Raw genomic sequence first — 19,198 nt, 5'->3', positions numbered from 1 at the left:
TTCCCTCGTCACTGCGGCCTTCCTAGCCCGTTTTTGTGCTTAAAAACAAGTTTTTTTCCCCCAGCTGGATGACTTTGAAGTTGACATGATGGAAGTGCAAAAGTGAGCGCTGGGTTGTGTTGGCCTTCTAGTCACTTTGAGGAGGTTGCCTTTTTTTTTTCCTACTTTTTTTTTTGTTTTAATACATTTTCACACAAAAAAAAAATCACATTTTATTTTTATGGGGTATTGTGTGTAGAATTTTGAGGACAAACATGAATGTATTCCATGTAGGAATAAGGCTGTAACATAAAATGTGGGGAAAGTGAAGCGCTGTGAATACTTTCCAGATGTTCTGTAGTGTTTTTGTCTTTGGGCATTAAAATTGTGTATTTCATGTGCTTACATGACTATGAAGACGGAAGTTAGCTCATAACAATAACGCTGTTGTCTCAAGTACCTCCCTTTCAACATAAAATAATATATTACTTCTAAATGTTAAGTTTCTCTGTCAAAATCTCTATGGTGGATTTGTTTAGGATCGACTTGGACTCTTGTCATTATTTTAACATCAGCTGATGAAAGTTGAGGCTTGCTTTAAAATGACAAAGGTTGTGTTGACGAGTGAATATTGTATGAATTGTAACTGGACTGTCGTGGCAATTAAATACACGTATTCATTGTTCTCCGAAATGTTTCCGTGTTGTGCTGTGAAGGGTGTGGTTGTATGCTGCTTTTATTCTGGCGAAAACCGGAAGTTGCCCAAGAGCGCTGTGCAGGTGACTGACATCGCTTTTGTTCTATCAGCGCACTTCTGCGCCGCTTGCTGTCCAATCATAGTGAAGACCCGCCCACTTGTGCTTCCGGTTTGCAAGCGAGGCTACATAGCTTTGACGCGCGGCAGTTTGAGTGACTTTCAGCAAATAAAGCTGTGCCTCGCAGGATCAAATAATTCAACAACGAAGGTATTTTTATTTTTTAAAAATCAGATAACGTTTTATAGTCGCTGCCTGTGTTATTTTCGTTCCGGGGACGCTGTCAGTATTAAATGTGTCACTCGGGAGTTTTTCTGTAAAAGGTACATTTTAAACTATTATTTTAAATTGAACAATTATTGTCACTGGTTTTGTTTTACTGCGTGAATTTAACTTCCAGGTTATCTATGCTGTTATTTTACTACAAAGTTCCTTTTAGAAAAATGCCGTCGATGAGCGGAAATGTCAGACTGGAAGTGAATAGCAGATTATAACTGATTATTTTTTTCTACCACGGCAAAATAAAAGCTGCTCCAAGCGCTTGACAGCGTATTTGACAAGAAAAAGGCTACAATTAAGGTAATATATGATGTACAAAATATATAGGAAAACCTCAATAAACGTTGGACCCCTTTTATCGCAAATAGGAAAATAACACTTGTTTATTATTTATCAACAAGTGGCACACGTTTTTGGGGAGATTTTGTCAAGTTTGTTGTTATTGACACAAGAACTATAAAATGTTCATAACAAAAACAATAGACAAAAACAATTGCAGCATAAACTAATAAGAAAAGTTTGTGGTGATTTTGGCTGAAAACACAGAGAATGTGTTCCACAGACTTAAGTCTCATTGAAAACATGGAGAATGTGTTCCAAAGACTTAAGTCTCATTGAAAACCTCAGAGAATGTGTTCCAAAGACTTAAGTCTCATTGAAAACACAGACAATGTGTTCCAAAGACTTAAGTCTCGTTGAAAACATGGAGAATGTGTTCCAAAGACTTAAGTCTCATTGAAAACACAGAGAACGTGTTGCAAAGACTTAAGTCTTATTGAAAACACAGAGAATGTGTTCCATTAATGAAAATACAGATAATGTGTTCCAAAGACTTAAGTCTCATTGAAAACACAGAAAATGTGTTCCACAGACTTAAGTCTCGTTGAAAACACGAATGTTCCAAAGACTTAAGTTTCATTGAACACATGGAGAATGTGTTCCAAAGACTTAAGTCTCGTTGAAAACATGGAGAATGTGTTCCAAAGACTTAAGTCTCATTGAAAACCTCAGAGAATGTGTTCCAAAGACTTAAGTCTCATTGAAAACATGGAGAATGTGTTCCAAAGACTTAAGTCTCTTTGAAAACACAGATAATGTGTTCCAAAGACTTAAGTCTCATTGAAAACATGGAGAATGTGTTCCAAAGACTTAAGTCTTATTGAAAACACAGAGAATGTGTTCCATTAATGAAAATACAGATAATGTGTTCCAAAGACTTAAGTCTCATTGAAAACACAGAAAATGTGTTCCACAGACTTAAGTCTCGTTGAAAACACGAATGTTCCAAAGACTTAAGTTTCATTGAACACATGGAGAATGTGTTCCAAAGACTTAAGTCTCTTTGAAAACACAGAGAATGTGTTCCAAAGACTTAAGTCTCATTGAAAACATGGGGAATGTGTTCCAAAGACTTAAGTCTCATTGAAAACATGGAGAATGTCTTCCAAAGACTTAAGTCTCATTGAAAACACAGAGAATGTGTTCCAAAGACTTAAGTTTCATTGAAAACATGGAGAATGTGTTCCAAAGACTTAAGTCTCTTTGAAAACACAGAGAATGTGTTCCAAAGACTTAAGTCTCATTGAAAACATGGGGAATGTGTTCCAAAGACTTAAGTCTCATTGGAAACATGGAGAATGTGTTCCAAAGACTTAAGTCTCGTTGAAAACACGGAGAATGTGTTCCAAAGACTTAAGTCTCATTTAAAACACAGATAAGGTGTTCCAAAGACTTAGCAGTGTTTCCCACACATGCATTTATTTGTGGCGGCCCGCCACGAAAGAAGTACGTCCGCCACAAATTAAAAAAAATTTAAAAAATTATTTTTATTTTTTATTTTTTGTCCTGTCCAGCTTCTCAGGCAAATCATATAGCTGATGTAGATGCCCATATAGGCTGTTCAGATTTACTTTACAAAAGAGAAGTGTAGGATACTTCTCTTGTTGCCTTATTTGTATTTGACCACTACTGTTTTCTGTTTATTTGTTACTGAGTGTGGCAGGACACCTCTGCCTCTGTTTCACTTTATGTTGCTGGTAAATAATATGGTTGTAGTAGTAGGCTAAAGTTAAATTATTTAGTATGCACTAATTAAAGGGGCAGAGCTTTAAGAGACATTTTAGCTTTTATATTTTATAAGATATATTTTTTGTAAGAACCACAATTAATAAATATATTTCAGTGAATAACTTATTGTTCAAATCTGTATATAAATATGTACATAAAGTGTTGTAATTATTTTGTAAAATGGATGGATGGATGGATGTTTAAAACAAAACTGTTATTATTAATTAGTAAGTATACATTTTTTGAGCCTTTTTAGAGAAAATCATATCATTGTAATAAATTACGCAAATTACTCGATGTCATGGTGACCACGCCCATAGCCACGCCCCCACCGCCACAGGTATCTTGGCAGTTTATGGGAAACACTGCTTAGGTCTCATTGAAAACACAGAATTGATTGATTGATTGACTCTTTGCTCAGTGCTAAAATGCTAAAATGAGCTTTTTGCTTTATTGGTGATCCTATGCTAACATGACATATTGGGTCATTAGTGCTATCTGTCTAGGTGCTAGCATGCTAACTTAGTATTTAACCATTTCACTCATGCTTATGAATATATGTACTGTGGATCCATGAGGCGTGATGTAACGTGACAGTTTGTTAGCACAAAGTAGTGAAACTTTGTGCTAACTTGACATATTGGGTCATTAGTGCTATTTGTCTCGGTGCTAGCATGCTAACTTAGTAATTAACCATTCCACTCATGCTTATGAATATATGTACTGTGGATCCATGAGGCGTGATGTAACTTGACAATATGTTAGCACAAAGTAGTGAAACCCTGTGCTAACTTGACATATTGGGTCATTAGTGCTATCTATCTAGGTACTACCATGCTAACTTAGTATTTAACCATTCCACTCATGCCAATGAATATATGTACTGTGGATCCATGTGGCGTGATGTAACGTGACAATATGTTAGCACAAAGTAGTGAAACTTTGTGCTAACTTGCCATATTGGGTCATTAGTTCTAGGTGCTAGCATGCTAACTTAGTATTTAACCATTTCACTCATGCCAATGAATGTACGTACTGTGGATCCATGTGGCGTGATGTAACGTGACAATATGTTAGCACAAAGTAGCAAAACTGTGTGCTAACTTGACAAATGGAGTCATTAGTGCTATCTGGCTAGGTGCTAGCATGCTAACTTAGTATTTAACCATTCCACTCATGCCAATGAATATATGTACTGTGGATCCATGTGGCGTGATGTAACGTGACAATATGTTAGCACAAAGTAGTGAAACTTTGTGCTAACTTGCCATATTGGGTCATTAGTTCTAGGTGCTAGCATACTAACTTATTATTTAACCATTTCACTCATGCCAATGAATGTACGTACTGTGGATCCATGTGGCGTGATGTAACGTGGCAATATGTTAGCACAAAGTAGTGAAACTTTGTGCTAACTTGACATATTGGGTCATTAGTGTTACTTGTCTAGGTGCCAGCATGCTAACTTAGCATGTAACCATTCCACTCATGCGTATGAATATATACGTACTGTGGATCCAGGTGGTGTGATGTAGTGTGACAATATGTTAGTGTGGTGGAATTTCTGACCTTTGTACCATATTTTGTGTCTGTCAATTAAATTCACTCTTCAATTCAATCCAACCTTGTACCATTTGATTATGTGTAAATAAAACTTTTGTACTAAATTCACCTTTGTTGCTGTTTAAGATTCAGACCTTCCACCACATTAGCACAAAGTAGTGAAAATGCTAGCTTGCTTCATGCTAGTATGCTATTTGATCACATTTGAGCCATTTCACTCATTTGAAATAGTTTCTACATATTTTGTCTCTATTAGTATGTTCTGCTATTTTGCTAGCTGATACAATGCTAGTGTTAGCTGCTAATATCGTTGCATTGTTAGCAAATTGGCTTTATTGGCATACTGGCCATACTGGTTTGTGTGGTGAAGGTGTGATTGTCATCCAGGAGGATCAGTTTGCTGTAAAAAGACCCGATGCCTGGAGGAGTGCATAGTGGTGCCTACAGTTAATAAAATTAATGTTTTGAATCCCTTCAGATGGCGGACTGCGTGTCAAAGGTGGAGCTGAGCGTGTCCTGCAAGGACCTGCTGGACAAAGACGTGGGCTCCAAGTCGGACCCTCTGTGTGTTCTCCTGCAGCGCTCAGGGAAAGACGCCTGGACCGAGGTAGTGACAGTTAGCGCCAGGAGGAGAGCAGCAAGCACAGACACTAACGTGCCCTCTCCTGTCAGCTGGGCCGCACAGAACGTCTGAAGAACTCTTCCAGCCCGTCCTTCAGTCAGCGCCTCAGACTGGACTACACCTTTGAGACGGTCCAGAACCTCAAACTGGGGGTCTACGACATCGACAACAGCTCCCCGGACCTGGGGGATGACGACTACCTTGGAGGGGTGGAGCTCACTCTCGGACAGGTACGCACACACAAAATACACACACACTCATAATACACACGCACACATATTCATAATACACACTCACTCAAAATACACACACACTCATAATACACACGCACTCATAATACACACGCACTCACTCATAATACACACACACACACACTCATAATACACACGCACTCACTCATAATACACACGCACTCACTCATAATACACACGCACTCACTCATAATACACACACACTCACTCATACACACGCACACAGTCATAATACACGCGCACACACTCATAATACACACACACACACTCATACACACGCACTCACTCATAATACACACACACACTCATAATACACGCACACACTCATAATACACACGCACTCACACATAATACACACGCACTCACTCATAATACACACGCACACACTCATAATACACACGCACTCACTCATAATACACACGCACCACCCATAATACACACGTACACACTCATAATACACCACACACTCATAATACTGATGTGTGTCTGTGTGTGTGTGTGTTACTGATGTGTGTGGGTGTGGATGTTACTATTGTGTGTGTGCGTGTGTTACTAATTGTGTGTGTTACTGATGTGTGTCTCTGTGTGTCTGCGTGTGTGTGTGTGTGTCTGTGTTACTGATGTGTGTCTCTGTGTGTGTTACTGGTGGGTGTGGGTGTATTAGTGTGTGTGTGAGTGGAAGTGTATTTGTGTGTTGTGTTACTAATGTGTGTGTGTTACTGATGTATGTGTGTGTGTGTGTGTGTTACTGATGTATGTGGGGGGGTGTTACTAATGTGTGTGTGTGTGTGTGTGTGTGTTACTGATGTGTGTGAGTGTCTGTGTGTGTGTTTTTTTTTAGTGTTACTGATGTGTGAGTGTATGTGTGTGTGTATTGGGTGTATGTGTAAATGTGTGTGTGTGTTACTGATGTGTGTGTGTGTGTGTTACTGATGTGTGTCTGTGTGTGTGTGTGTTACTGATGTGTGTCACCGATGTGTGTCTCTGTGTGTGTGTTACTGATGCGTGTGGGTGTGTGTGTTTGGGTGGGAGTGTATTTGTGTGTAGTGTTACTAATGTGTGTGTGTGTGTGAGTGCGTGTGTGTGTGTTACTGATGTGTGTATGTGTTACTAATGTGTGAGTGTCTGTGTGTGCGTGTTACTAATATGTGTGTGTATTTGTGTGAATGTGTTAATGTGTGTGTGTGAGTGCGTGTGTGTGTGTGAATATGTGATGTGTTTGTTTGTTTTACTGACGTGTGTGTGCTTGCGTGCGTGTGTGTATATGTAATATGTGTGTTTGTTTTACTGATGTGTGTGTGTGTTTCAGATTGTATCCAGTAAAACTGTGACCAGACCACTGCAGCTGAAAAAAGGGAAACCTGCTGGCAAAGGAAGTATCACAGTGAGTAGCTGTCATCTTGTGTGTTCACATTCACATAGACTTCAACACAAGTGATGTGTTACTTAAAGGGGAAGTGCACTTTCATCCACAATCCTCATGTAAGACAAGAACCCAACAGTATGTATGGAGCTTCATTTGTGTCTTTATTATGAAAGCTGTTTTTTCAACTGAATTTATGTCACAGAATTTTTAGCATTTAAATTTTGTGAACTTAATTTTTTTTACATCAAATTATGCTGACAATTAGGGGTGTGGGAAAAAAATCGATTAGAATTCGAATCGTGATTCTCATGTTGTGCGATTCAGAATCAATTCTCATTTTTAAAAAATCAATTTTTTGTTTCTTGTTTTACATTTTTTTACAATTTTTATTTTTATTTTATTTTTTTAAATTAATCAATCCAACAAAACAATACACAGCAATACCATAACAATGCAATCCAATTCCAAAACCAAACCTGACCCAGCAACACTCAGAACTGCAATGAACAGAACAATTGAGAGGAGACACAAACACGACACAGAACAAACCAAAAGTAGTGAAACAAAAATGAATATTATCAACAACAGTATCAATATTAGTTACAATTTCAACATAGCAGTGATTTAAAAATCCCTCATTGACATTATCATTAGACATTTATAAAAAAAAAAAAAAAAAAGAACAATAATGTCACAGTGGCTTACACTTGCATCACATCTCATAAGCTTCACAAAGATAAAATAAGTCATATTTTTGGTTCATTTAATAGTTAAAACAAATTTACATTATTGCAATCAGTTGATAAAACATTGTCCTTTACAATTATAAAAGCTTTTGACAAAAATCTACTACTCTGCTTGCATGTCAGCAGACTGGGGTAGATCCTGCTGAAATTCTATGTATTGAATGAATAGAGAATTGTTTTGAATCGGGAAAAAAATCGTTTTTGAATCGAGAATCGTGTTGAATTGAAAAAAAAAAAAAGATTTTGAATCGAATCGTGACCCCAAGAATCGATATTGAATCGAACCGTGGGACACCCAAAGATTCACAGCCCTACTGACAATCATATCGAAAACAAATGGAGTGTTTAAAAATTGAGTGTATAAAAATTAGCTGCTTTAAAAAGCAAGACTCACTTCAGCTAAATGAAGACCCAAGCAACGGATCCTGTCTCAGAAGCAGCCAATGAGGTGTCAAGTTTAAGTATAAGTCACATGACTTATAAAGTCAGTTACCTGGACATAATACTACATCATTAACATTTCTATCTTTTCAAACTATAAAAATGATTCCTGTGGTTCAAATATGCAATTTTGACTGAGAAAACACATGTGTACGAGTACTTGTCCGCCTCACTTACATTTTGGTATGACCCACGCACAGTAAAGGCAGGACATCACAGACTAAACAGTCATGGTGGATAATAAATCCCCCTGTAAACATTGTATGAGCCACATTCTGAGAAACAAAACAGCTTTTGTGTTGAATTGAGAAGATGTTAAAAAATCCTACAATACAGAGAACATGCTGGTATTATTAGTACTATGGTTGAAATATTATCTGGTATTTATGTTGAGTTGTGTAATATTTGAAGATTGCCTGCACGTCACTCTTTGAAATGTCTGGTGTGTGGCTAGATCACAGCGGAGGAGATCAAGGACAACCGAGCCATCACTCTGGAGCTGGAGGCCAAGAATCTGGACAAGAAGGTGATTTGTGTGGGTGTAGCACCTCCTACTGGTTGCATGTGCACCTGCAGCTCTGAATCAATCATCAATAAGAGACTCTCCCAGCATACTTTTCTTATTATTTCTCTCCAATGAATAGAATAGAATAGAAAGTACTTTATTGATCCCTGGGGGAAATTCAGCACCACAGTTCGCTCACAATAGAAAATAAACACTTAGGTATTTTTTACATGTGAATAATATAAATAAAGTCTATTATACAGCATTATTCACATGTGAATAATATAAATACAGTCTATTATACAGCATTATTCACATGTGAATAATATAAATACAGTCTATTGTACAGCATTATTCTCATGTGAATAATATAAATACAGTCTATTATACAGCATTATTCACATGTGATTAGCATAAATACAGTCTATATACAGCATTATTCACATACAAATATTATAAATACAGTATTATACAGCATTATTCACATGTGATTAGCATAAATACAATCTATTATACAGCATTATTCACATGTGAATAATATACATACATTATACATTTAAGTACAGTCAAAAGGAACATATGCATTATACAGTCATATACATAATACAGCATTATACAATGCTGGACTAAAATCCTTAAAATGCTGATTGAAGGAAGGTTCATGTCATAACAGCAACATGAATGTAGCAAATGATCTCCCAGATTTAGCCCAATGAGCACCAGGAGAACAAAAGCTTGTGCATCATTCGATACAATCAGATATTGCGTAAGTTAAATTTAATTTTATCTACAGCCTTCAGTCGTTCAGTCAAAATGTCTTCCTACTTTTGCAGGACACATTTGGAAAGTCTGATCCCTTCCTGGAGTTCTTCAAACAAGGAGTAGATGGAAAATGGCAGCTGGTCCACAGAACCGAGGTCCTGAAACAACTTGGACGACGTCGCCCACAACCTTTCAACTCCAAGTGTGTTTGCAGGTGGTGAAGAACAACCTGAGTCCCACCTGGAAGAAGTTCTCCGTTCCTCTGCAGACCTTCTGCAGCAGTGACCTGGAAAGGCCCCTCAAGGTTCCACCACTCAGAGAGCACCTTTGCTCCGTCCGCACAGCCGCTAAACTCTTGTCTTGCTCAGGTGGATTGTTCCGACCACGACAGCGACGGCTCGCACGATCTCATCGGCTCTTTCACCACCAAAGTGTCGGAGCTGCAGAAAGCATCGGTGAACTCACTGTAGGGAGAAGGATTTTAAAAAGTACGTCATTGCTAACACTGTTTTTGTCCTCCAGGTGGCGTTTGACTGCATCCACCCTGAGAAACAGAAGAAGAAGAAGAACTACAAGAACTCTGGAGTGGTCTCTGTGAAGAGCTGCAAGGTACGGACCATATGATGGTCGCGTTTTAGAGGTCCCTGAATCACAAGCCTGACCGCGTCTTGCTAGGTGGCGCCATCTTGTGGTCACTGACGTAAACAAACACCATTTTACTGTAAAGTGCAACTGGAATAGTTCTAATAAGGAAGAAGACAACCTCATCTTTGTAGAGCCATGGAGGACAGGCTAGTGTGCTGTGTGATGACATCATCAACATTTGTGATGACATCAACACTGCTCATGTGCAGTGTGATGACATCATCAACATTTGTGATGACATCAACACTGCTCATGTGCAGTGTGATGACATCATCAACATTTGTGATGACATCAACACTGCTCATGTGCAGTGTGATGACATCGTCAACAGTGCTCATGTGCAGTGTGATGACATCATCGATGCTGCTCATGTATAGTGTGATGACATCAATAGGGATGATGTTTGTAAGGCTGCAGCTAACGATTATTTTTCTATCGATTAATCTATAGATTATTATTTTCGATTAATCGGCTAATCTATAGATTATTTTTTCGATTAATCTATAGATTATTTTTCCTTTTACCGATTATTTTTTATTTTATTTTATTTAAAATGAAAATGAAAAAATAAATGTAGGCCAGTTTTTTCAAAAGGCATGGCTTTTATTTACAAAAAAAAAAAAGTATGGCCACTCAGTCAACATTGACAACAACATGACAAAATATTCTGTAACAATGTAAACATTTAAAACTTTTAACAATTAACAAAATTAAAAGTAGCTTATTTGCTTTTTAATGTGCAAATATAAAAGTAAACATCCAGTGCAAATCTTAATATTCTGCAATGGTATAAGCATTTCAAAAGTAAAAGTATTGCTTATTTTGCTTTAAAATGTGCAAAAATAAAGATAAACATCCAATACAAAAAAGTGCAAAACGAAATATTCTGTAACAACAGTGTAAACATTTCAACAAAAGTGAAAGTATTGCTTATTTGCTAAAAACTGCAAAAATAAAGATAAACATCCAATACAAAAAAGTGCCAATCTAAATATTCTGGAGCACTGTAAACATTAAGTATTGCTTTTAAAATGTGCAAAATAAACATCCAGTCCAACACAGTACACAATAACCAATTCTACTCATTCCAGTGAGTGACTAACAGTTGTAATGAAGAAAGGTTAGCATGTCTACGCTCAGAAGGGGTCGATGTGGCTGGAACTGAGAGGTAATTAGCCTTCACCTCAAGCCAGGACTGCAAGCGAGCTGAGCTGCAATTTACGTTTCTAGAAGGTCAACGGGCTCATAGTGATGTTACTAGTAGTTGACTGGGAGGTGTTTATTATCATTTGGGGAGAGTCCGCTGCCTGATGCTCACCTGCTAAACACCTATCTGCTAGACGCTAAAGCGCTGACTACATGCGCTCTGAATACGCACTGCTGATGGGCTGGTAACGCTCTGAATACGCACTGCTGATTGGCTGTTAGAGCTTTCTATGTACCAATCAGATGGTTGTATGGGTGGGACAATGCTGCGTGCTGAGACAGAGGGAGAAGGAGCAAAGCAACTTGTTAAGACTTTAGCAGCTAAAGTTAGCTTTAGCTTAGAAACTCGTTCGGTACACCCCCGTACCGAACCGAAAGCCCCGTACCGAAACGGTTCAATACAAAACACGTACCGTTACACCCCTAGCAGATACAAATGACACATTCATGTTTTTGTGTAATGATGACAACGTATGCTAACACGGACGATTGACTAGTTGATTGTTGATGGTTTTCTTTTCAAATGTTCGTTCATAGCCGTTGTGCTGCTATGATAGGCCATTTCAGCTCGACACAGTGTGCATACAACAACATTATTAGGCTGTGTATTGAAATACTCCCACACTTTTGACGACTTTTGGCGTGCTTTTTCCCCCTCGCTCGCACAGTCTGCTTTGTGCTCCGCCATGACGGTAGTGTGACGTAAATATGCGACGCGTCGACGCACAAAAACGGCGTCGACGTATTTACGTAACCGATGACGTCGACTACGTCGACGCGTCGTTTCAGCCTTAGATGTTTGATAAGAAATTATCGAGTTCGAGCCCATTATCGAATCCTCTTATCAAACCGATTCCTTATCGATCCTCTTATCGAATCCAGATAGGTTGTTGTATATGGAAAAAAACAATATTTGGTTGAACAAAAGCTCATTTTTATTTTATAAGAAAAAAATTAAATTAATATTGACTGTTGTTACCCCCTTAAAAAAATAAAATACTTTGTTACCCAAAGTATATTAAGTGGGATTTTTCAGAAAAACAATATATACAGTAACACAAAAACAACCTGTGTCTGTGATCACTATAGGTGTATTAATAATAATATAGTGTTAAATAAAATCAGTCCCTTGGGCACAAAACTGAAAATAATACAGCTCTCCAAAAAGTGCACTTCTGCTGCTATTGGAACATACTAACTACACACACTATGACACTAAGAATGCCACAGTCATCAATCAACATTTCTTCTTCCAAAAAATTAGCATGTCTGCTTTTTCAGGATCAAGTCTGACCCGCTCTTCGCTAATCGTGTCGCCAACGGTGGAAAAAACACATTCACTTGGCGTGGAACTAGCTTGGACACACAGATAGGTTTGACAACATCCTCCTCCAGTCTATATCTAAACCTTCTGGGGTCCATCAGTGTGGCCTCCTCCAGGAATGACTGCACGTCCTTGTCCTGGAGGGAAAATGATGGACAGACACAGCATAGAATTAGGGGGGAAATTAGCTGAATGTGAAGACTAGGGTGTCTGTTATTAAGTCTTTAGGATATCAGTATGTGGAATTAAATGATGGACTGGATTAAGTAATGAAGTTAAACATTGTACTGATATGATCCAGTTTAAGAGGTTGTTCAAATTAATAGTGCTTACAAAGTACAAAAAAGAATTATGAGAAATACTTTCAACCTTATTGAAAATAAGATATTCTTCATCTCAGTATATTAATAATGACTGAATTAATTAATGACATATTACAAAACTGTTGTATATACTAATTCACAGATGATATTTTATTATAAAAAGGTCAGTAAATGATGTATATATTTGTAAACGCTCTGAAGTGGGAAAGGGGTAGGATTAAATAAGCTTTACTTCTTCCTACTCCTTTTCGGACATGATGTAAAGTGAAATGATATGAAACTGTGATGTGTTATGCTGTAAGTGTGTTCATGTACGAAATTAACTAAAGAAAGAAAGAAAGCACTAGTTTATTAGACAGACCTGCAAACTCTGGAGTGGTGTAGGCTACAAGATACCGTTAACGTTATCAGACACATACAAAAAGGCTAACGTTACCGTTAGCCACTGACTATGCTTAGGTAACGTTAGTCTAGCTAACATTGCTGCAGTCCTGGTTGACATAAGAGGTAACGTTATTTTAGCCTAAAGGCTACAAGTGAGCAAATATGGAAATTAACCGGCAACAGTTAACGTTAGTTACTCACCCCCACTATCACTGGAACTGCAGGTTGAAGCAGAGGAAGAGGCGCGTACTTCGTCATCTCTGTCGCTGCTTCTCCACGTGTCGAAGAAACGACACGGTTCTCGAACGTTCAGGTTATGTACGGCCTGAACATGTTTCAACATGCTTGTTGTACTTCCCCCCCTTACATGAGAGCGAAGCCTGGCAATAATTGCATATTACCGTTTCCTCGTCGTATTTTTTTGTAAAATGAAGCCATGCCTTGAGGCGTTTTTTCCGGTCCATTATTTTGGCTGCTTTCTGTATCTGCCGCCTAATGACTGAGTTACGTCATTTCCTGTGATGGTCCACAGGGCATTTCCTGTGGGACGGGATTCGTTCCCAGGGATTCTAATAAAGAACCAACTCTTTTTCTTTACTATAGTGGCCTCGATAACGGGAACCGGTTCTCAAAAAGGGATTTGAGTCCATGGAATCGGTTCTTTTCTTATCGAACAACCGGGAGAACCGGTTTCGAACATCATCCCTAGACATCAACACTGTTCATGTGCAGTGTGATGACATCAACACTGTTCATGTGCAGTGTGATGACATCATCACTGTTCATGTGCAGTGTAATGACATCAACACTGTTCATGTGCGGTGGGATGACATCAACGCTGCTCATGTATAGTGTGATAACATCAACACTGTTCATGTGCGGTGTGATGACAACACTGTTCATGTGCGGTGTAATGACATCAACGCTGCTCATGTATAGTGTGATGACATCAACACTGTTCATGTACAGTGTGATGACATCAACACTGTTCATGTGGAGTGTAATGACATCAACACTGTTCATGTGCAGTGTGATGACATCAACATGTGCAGTGTGATGACATCAACGCTGCTTATGTATAGTGTGATGACATCAATGCCGCTCATGTATAGTGTGATGACATCAACACTGTTCATGTGGAGTGTAATGACATCAACACTGTTCATGTGCAGTGTGATGACATCAACGCTGCTCATGTATAGTGTGATGACATCAACACTGCTCATGTGTCGTGTGATGACATCAACACTGTTCATGTATAGTGTGATGACATCATCACTGCTCATATGCAGTGAGATGACATAAACACTATTCATGTGCAGTGTGATGACATTAACGCTGCTCATGTATAGTGTGATGACATCAACACTGCTCATGTGCAGTGTGATGACATCAACACTGTTCATGTATAGTGTGATGACATCATCATCACTGCTCATATGCAGTGAGATGACATCAACGCTGTTCATGTGCAGTGAGATGACATCAACGCTGTTCATGTGCAGTGTGATGACATCAACACTGTTCATGTGCAGTGTGATAACATCAACACTGTTCATGTGCAGTGTGATGACATCAACGCTGCTCATGTATAGTGTGATGACATCATCATCACTGCTCATATGCAGTGAGATGACATCAACACTGTTCATGTGCAGTGTGATGACATCAACGCTGCTCATGTATAGTGTGATGACATCAACACTGCTCATGTGTCGTGTGATGACAACACTGTTCATGTATAGTGTGATGACATCATCACTGCTCATATGCAGTGAGATGACATAAACACTATTCATGTGCAGTGTGATGACATTAACGCTGCTCATGTATAGTGTGATGACATCAACACTGCTCATGTGCAGTGTGATGACATCAACACTGTTCATGTATAGTGTGATGACATCATCATTGCTCATGCAGTGAGATGACATCAACGCTGTTCATGTGCAGTGAGATGACATCAACGCTGTTCATGTGCAGTGTGATGACATCAACACTGTTCATGTATAGTGTGATGACATCAACACTGCTCATGTGCAGTGTGATGACATCAACACTGTTCATGTGCATCGTGATGACATCATCACTGCTCATATGCAGTGAGATGACATCAAGACTGTTCATGTGCAGTGTGATGACATCAACACTGTTCATGTGTAGTGTGATGACATCATCATCACTGCTCATATGCAGTGAGATGACATCAACACTGTTCATGTACAGTGTGATGACGACAACACTGCTCATGTGCCGTGTGATGAAATAATCATTGCTGCTCATGTGCAGTGTGATGACATAACCATTGCTGCTCATGTGTAGTGTGATGACAACGCTGCTCATGTGCAGTGTGATGACATCATTAACGCTGTTCATGTACATTGTGATGACATCAACGCTGCTCATGTGCAGTGTGATGACATCATCAATGCTGCTCATGTGCAGTGTGATGACATCATTGCTGCTCATGTGCAGTGTGATGACATCATCAATGCTGCTCATGTGCAGTGTGATGACAAAAACATCTGTGCATGACTTCATAGTATTAGCCACAAAATCAACAGTTCTGCTTAAAAATTATGAGTTTTGTCACTCTTTCCTGTAAAAGGTCATCCCGTGAGATCTTGTTGGACTGTAGAATAATATGGATCAGCGCTCAATAAGTCTCTACAGATTGTGCGTGCGTGCGTGCAGCCCCTCCATTCTCCTCACACTCAAGCCATCTGCTGCCCTCTGCTGGACACAGCTGGCACTAACTGATCTCTCACAGGGACACGATGTGTTTTGTGTTTTACAGCTGGTGACGCAGCACACTTTCCTGGACTACGTGATGGGCGGCTGCCAGATCAACTTCACTGTACGTCAGCAGATTGCTTCATTTTCAATTCTATTTATATAGCGCCTTTTCTCTAGTGCCTTTACATTGAGAAATCCATTATCTACATTTAAGCTACATTTACAGCAGTGTGGGTGGCACTGGGGGCAAGGTCGGTGAAATGCCTTGCCCAAGGACACAACGTCAGTGACCAGGACACCCGCAAGTTTTTGGCCGGCCGTTGTGCTGGGATAGGTCCCAGCAACTCCGAGATGGACAAGCGGTAGAAAATGCATGGATGGATGGACGTTCTACCATCTGAGCCACACTTCCCCAATAGGATGGCTGATTCCAAAGTGCCAACTTGTGCACTTCTATGCGTAGATCAAGTATTTGTACTCGGCTCTCGAGGGTGTGGATTTTGTCCCAAAGCCAGAAATGTTTTGGGGCACTGAGTGAAAATGAAAATTGCAATATTCCCTTCCCCCTCCTTTTTTTGTTAAAGTGTTGAGCGCAACATGGAACTGCATCTTACCTCCCTTTACGACCTGGATTGGTTCTTGAACATGGTTCATACATGAAAAAGTTTGTATAGTAAAGCCCAGTTCCCCAGAAGAAATATTGTAAACATAAACACCGTATTTTTCGGGCTACAAGGCGCACTGGAAATCCTTGAATTGAGTTTTTATTTCTTTTTGTCATAAAGAATACAATCACAGTTGCTTACGGACTGTATCCCTGCAGACTGTATTGATCTATATTGATATATAATGTAGGAACCATAAATATCAATAACGGAAAGAAACAACCCTTTTTTGTGCGAATGAGTGTAAATGGGGGAGGGAGGTTTTTTGGGTTGGTGTACTAATTGTAAGTGTTTTTTATGTTGATTTAATACAAATATTTTTTATTTTTTATTTTTTTATTTTTTATTTCCTATTTCCTGTGCAGCCAAATACGGTACCAATCGATCCACGGACCGGTACCGGGCGGCGGACCGGTGGTTGGGGACCACTGATGTAGACCACAAGGAAGTCTTTTACATTTAGACAAAAAAAGAAAAAATATGACTCCTTTAATGCGCTTTATAATCCGGTGCGCCTTTTGTATGAAAATAGACCTGACTAGACCCGCTCATCGGCAGTGCGCCTTATAATCCGGTGCGTCGTATGGTCCGGAAAATACGGTAATTAGTTCTATCCTCGACAAAAGTCCATATTTTATAAACACACTATCAAGTGTAGACCGTGTATCTAACAAACAAAACAAAGACGTGATAAAACAACTGAAGTGTGTCGTGTGCGTTGCCTGGCAACACGCACTCACACTAAGCCACGCTCACACGATCATAAAGTCCTTAAACACTTCCAAGAGTAAAACCAACCACTTTATCTTCATCAGCAAGAAAAAATAGACAGACGCAGAAGAGAGTAGGGTTGGTAAATGGAAAAGTTTGCAAATAGAGGTGTTTGTAAATGGAGGTTCCACCGAACATCCCAGGTGCAAGTGAGCAATGTCGTAAAGAGACATCATCGAGTCGGTTCTCCGTCGCACAGGTGGGAATCGACTTCACCGGCTCCAATGGTGACCCTCGCTCGCCCAACTCTCTGCACCACATGAGTCCAGATGGGCTGAACCAGTACGTGTCTGCACTGTGGTCTGTGGGCCAGGTGGTCCAGGACTACGACACGTGAGTGCTCACTACTGTCACCATGAACGTGCTCAAACAAACGGACATTGACGTGTTTTTGTTGCAGCGATAAACTGTTCCCCGCCTTTGGGTTTGGAGCCAAACTCCCGCCGGACTATCAGGTGGTTTCCATAGCAACACATGATAAACACTTCCTGTATTCTATTTCAAATGTGTAAAAGATCATTGATACTGTTGTACTTTTTGAAGTATAGCTACACTTTTTGTAGAATTATTGATGTTTTTTTTTCCCCACCGTGATGTTTATTGACCGCTTTTGTTGTTGTTGTTCTTGTTCCTACAGGCCGCGCATCACGAGTTTGCCCTCAACTTCAACCCCAGCAACCCTTACTGCCAAGGTACACACTTCCTTCTCATTGGAACATCTTGTGTACTTCTGTGTTTAGTGTTAAGTGTTTACCTGACAAGTGTGTCAAGTGTTTACCTGACAAGTGTGTCAAGTGTTTACCTGACAAGTGTGTCAAGTGTTTACCTGACAAGTGTGTCAAGTGTTTACCTGACAAGTGTGTCAAGTGTTTACCTGACAAGTGTTTACCTGACAAGTGTGTTAAGTGTTTACCTGACAAGTGTGTCAAGTGTTTACCTGACAAGTGTGTCAAGTGTTTACCTGACAAGTGTGTCAAGTGTTTACCTGACAAGTGTGTCAAGTGTTTACCTGACAAGTGTGTCAAGTGTTTACCTGACAAGTGTGTCAAGTGTTTACCTGACAAGTGTGTCAAGTGTTTACTTGACAAGTGTGTACCTGATAAGTGTGTCAAGCGTGTACCTGACAAGTGTGTCAAGCGTGTACCTGACAAGTGTGTCAAGCGTGTACCTGACAAGTGTGTCAAGCGTGTACCTGACAAGTGTGTCAAGCGTGTACCTGACAAGTGTGTCAAGCGTGTACCTGACAAGTGTGTCAAGCGTGTACCTGACAAGTGTGTCAAGCGTGTACCTGACAAGTGTCAAGCGTGTACCTGACAAGTGTGTCAAGCGTGTACCTGACAAGTGTGTCGAGCGTCTACCTGACAAGTGTGTCGAGCGTCTACCTGACAAGTGTGTCGAGCGTCTACCTGACAAGTGTGTCGAGCGTCTACCTGACAAGTGTGTCGAGCGTCTACCTGACAAGTGTGTCGAGCGTCTACCTGACAAGTGTGTCGAGCGTCTACCTGACAAGTGTGTCGAGCGTCTACCTGACAAGTGTGTCGAGCGTCTACCTGACAAGTGTGTCGAGCGTCTACCTGACAAGTGTGTCGAGCGTCCACTTGTCAAGTGTGTCGAGCGTCCACTTGTCAAGTGTGTCGAGCGTCCACTTGTCAAGTGTGTCGAGCGTCCACTTGTCAAGTGTGTCGAGCGTCCACTTGTCAAGTGTGTCGAGCGTCCACTTGTCAAGTGTGTCGAGCGTCCACTTGTCAAGTGTGTCGAGCGTCCACTTGTCAAGTGTGTCGAGCGTCCACTTGTCAAGTGTGTCGAGT

At 39.9% G+C, this 19,198-nt stretch overlaps 1 protein-coding gene and 1 long non-coding RNA gene across 3 annotated transcripts in view; one reads left to right on the top strand and one right to left on the bottom strand.

Moving 5' to 3' along the window:
• LOC133655632 (uncharacterized) overlaps positions 1 to 19,198 on the bottom strand; it is a 157,701-nt gene that overhangs the window by 26,787 nt on the left and 111,716 nt on the right. The gene's annotated exons all lie outside the window — the stretch shown is intronic.
• cpne1 (copine I) overlaps positions 821 to 19,198 on the top strand; it is a 26,540-nt gene continuing 8,162 nt past the window's right edge. The window contains exons 1-13 of one of the 2 annotated variants that reach the window (XM_062055922.1): positions 821 to 944; positions 5,122 to 5,250; positions 5,316 to 5,495; positions 6,826 to 6,900; positions 8,524 to 8,595; positions 9,408 to 9,491; positions 9,551 to 9,640; positions 9,705 to 9,791; positions 9,859 to 9,945; positions 16,016 to 16,075; positions 17,590 to 17,723; positions 17,791 to 17,845; positions 18,028 to 18,082. In XM_062055922.1, coding sequence (XP_061911906.1) covers positions 5,122 to 5,250; positions 5,316 to 5,495; positions 6,826 to 6,900; positions 8,524 to 8,595; positions 9,408 to 9,491; positions 9,551 to 9,640; positions 9,705 to 9,791; positions 9,859 to 9,945; positions 16,016 to 16,075; positions 17,590 to 17,723; positions 17,791 to 17,845; positions 18,028 to 18,082 — 1,108 coding nt within the window. In that variant the 5' untranslated portion in view covers positions 821 to 944. Of the gene's footprint in view, positions 1,058 to 5,121; positions 5,251 to 5,315; positions 5,496 to 6,825; positions 6,901 to 8,523; positions 8,596 to 9,407; positions 9,492 to 9,550; positions 9,641 to 9,704; positions 9,792 to 9,858; positions 9,946 to 16,015; positions 16,076 to 17,589; positions 17,724 to 17,790; positions 17,846 to 18,027; positions 18,083 to 19,198 lie in introns of both variants that reach the window. The other variant, XM_062055931.1, reaches the window with a different exon arrangement.

The sequence above is a fragment of the Entelurus aequoreus genome, linkage group LG01 (assembly GCF_033978785.1).
Source record: "Entelurus aequoreus isolate RoL-2023_Sb linkage group LG01, RoL_Eaeq_v1.1, whole genome shotgun sequence".
Classification (NCBI taxonomy): domain Eukaryota; kingdom Metazoa; phylum Chordata; class Actinopteri; order Syngnathiformes; family Syngnathidae; genus Entelurus; species Entelurus aequoreus.
The sequence above is the reverse complement of the archived record's forward strand: the minus strand, read 5'-3'. Positions and strand labels throughout refer to the sequence as shown.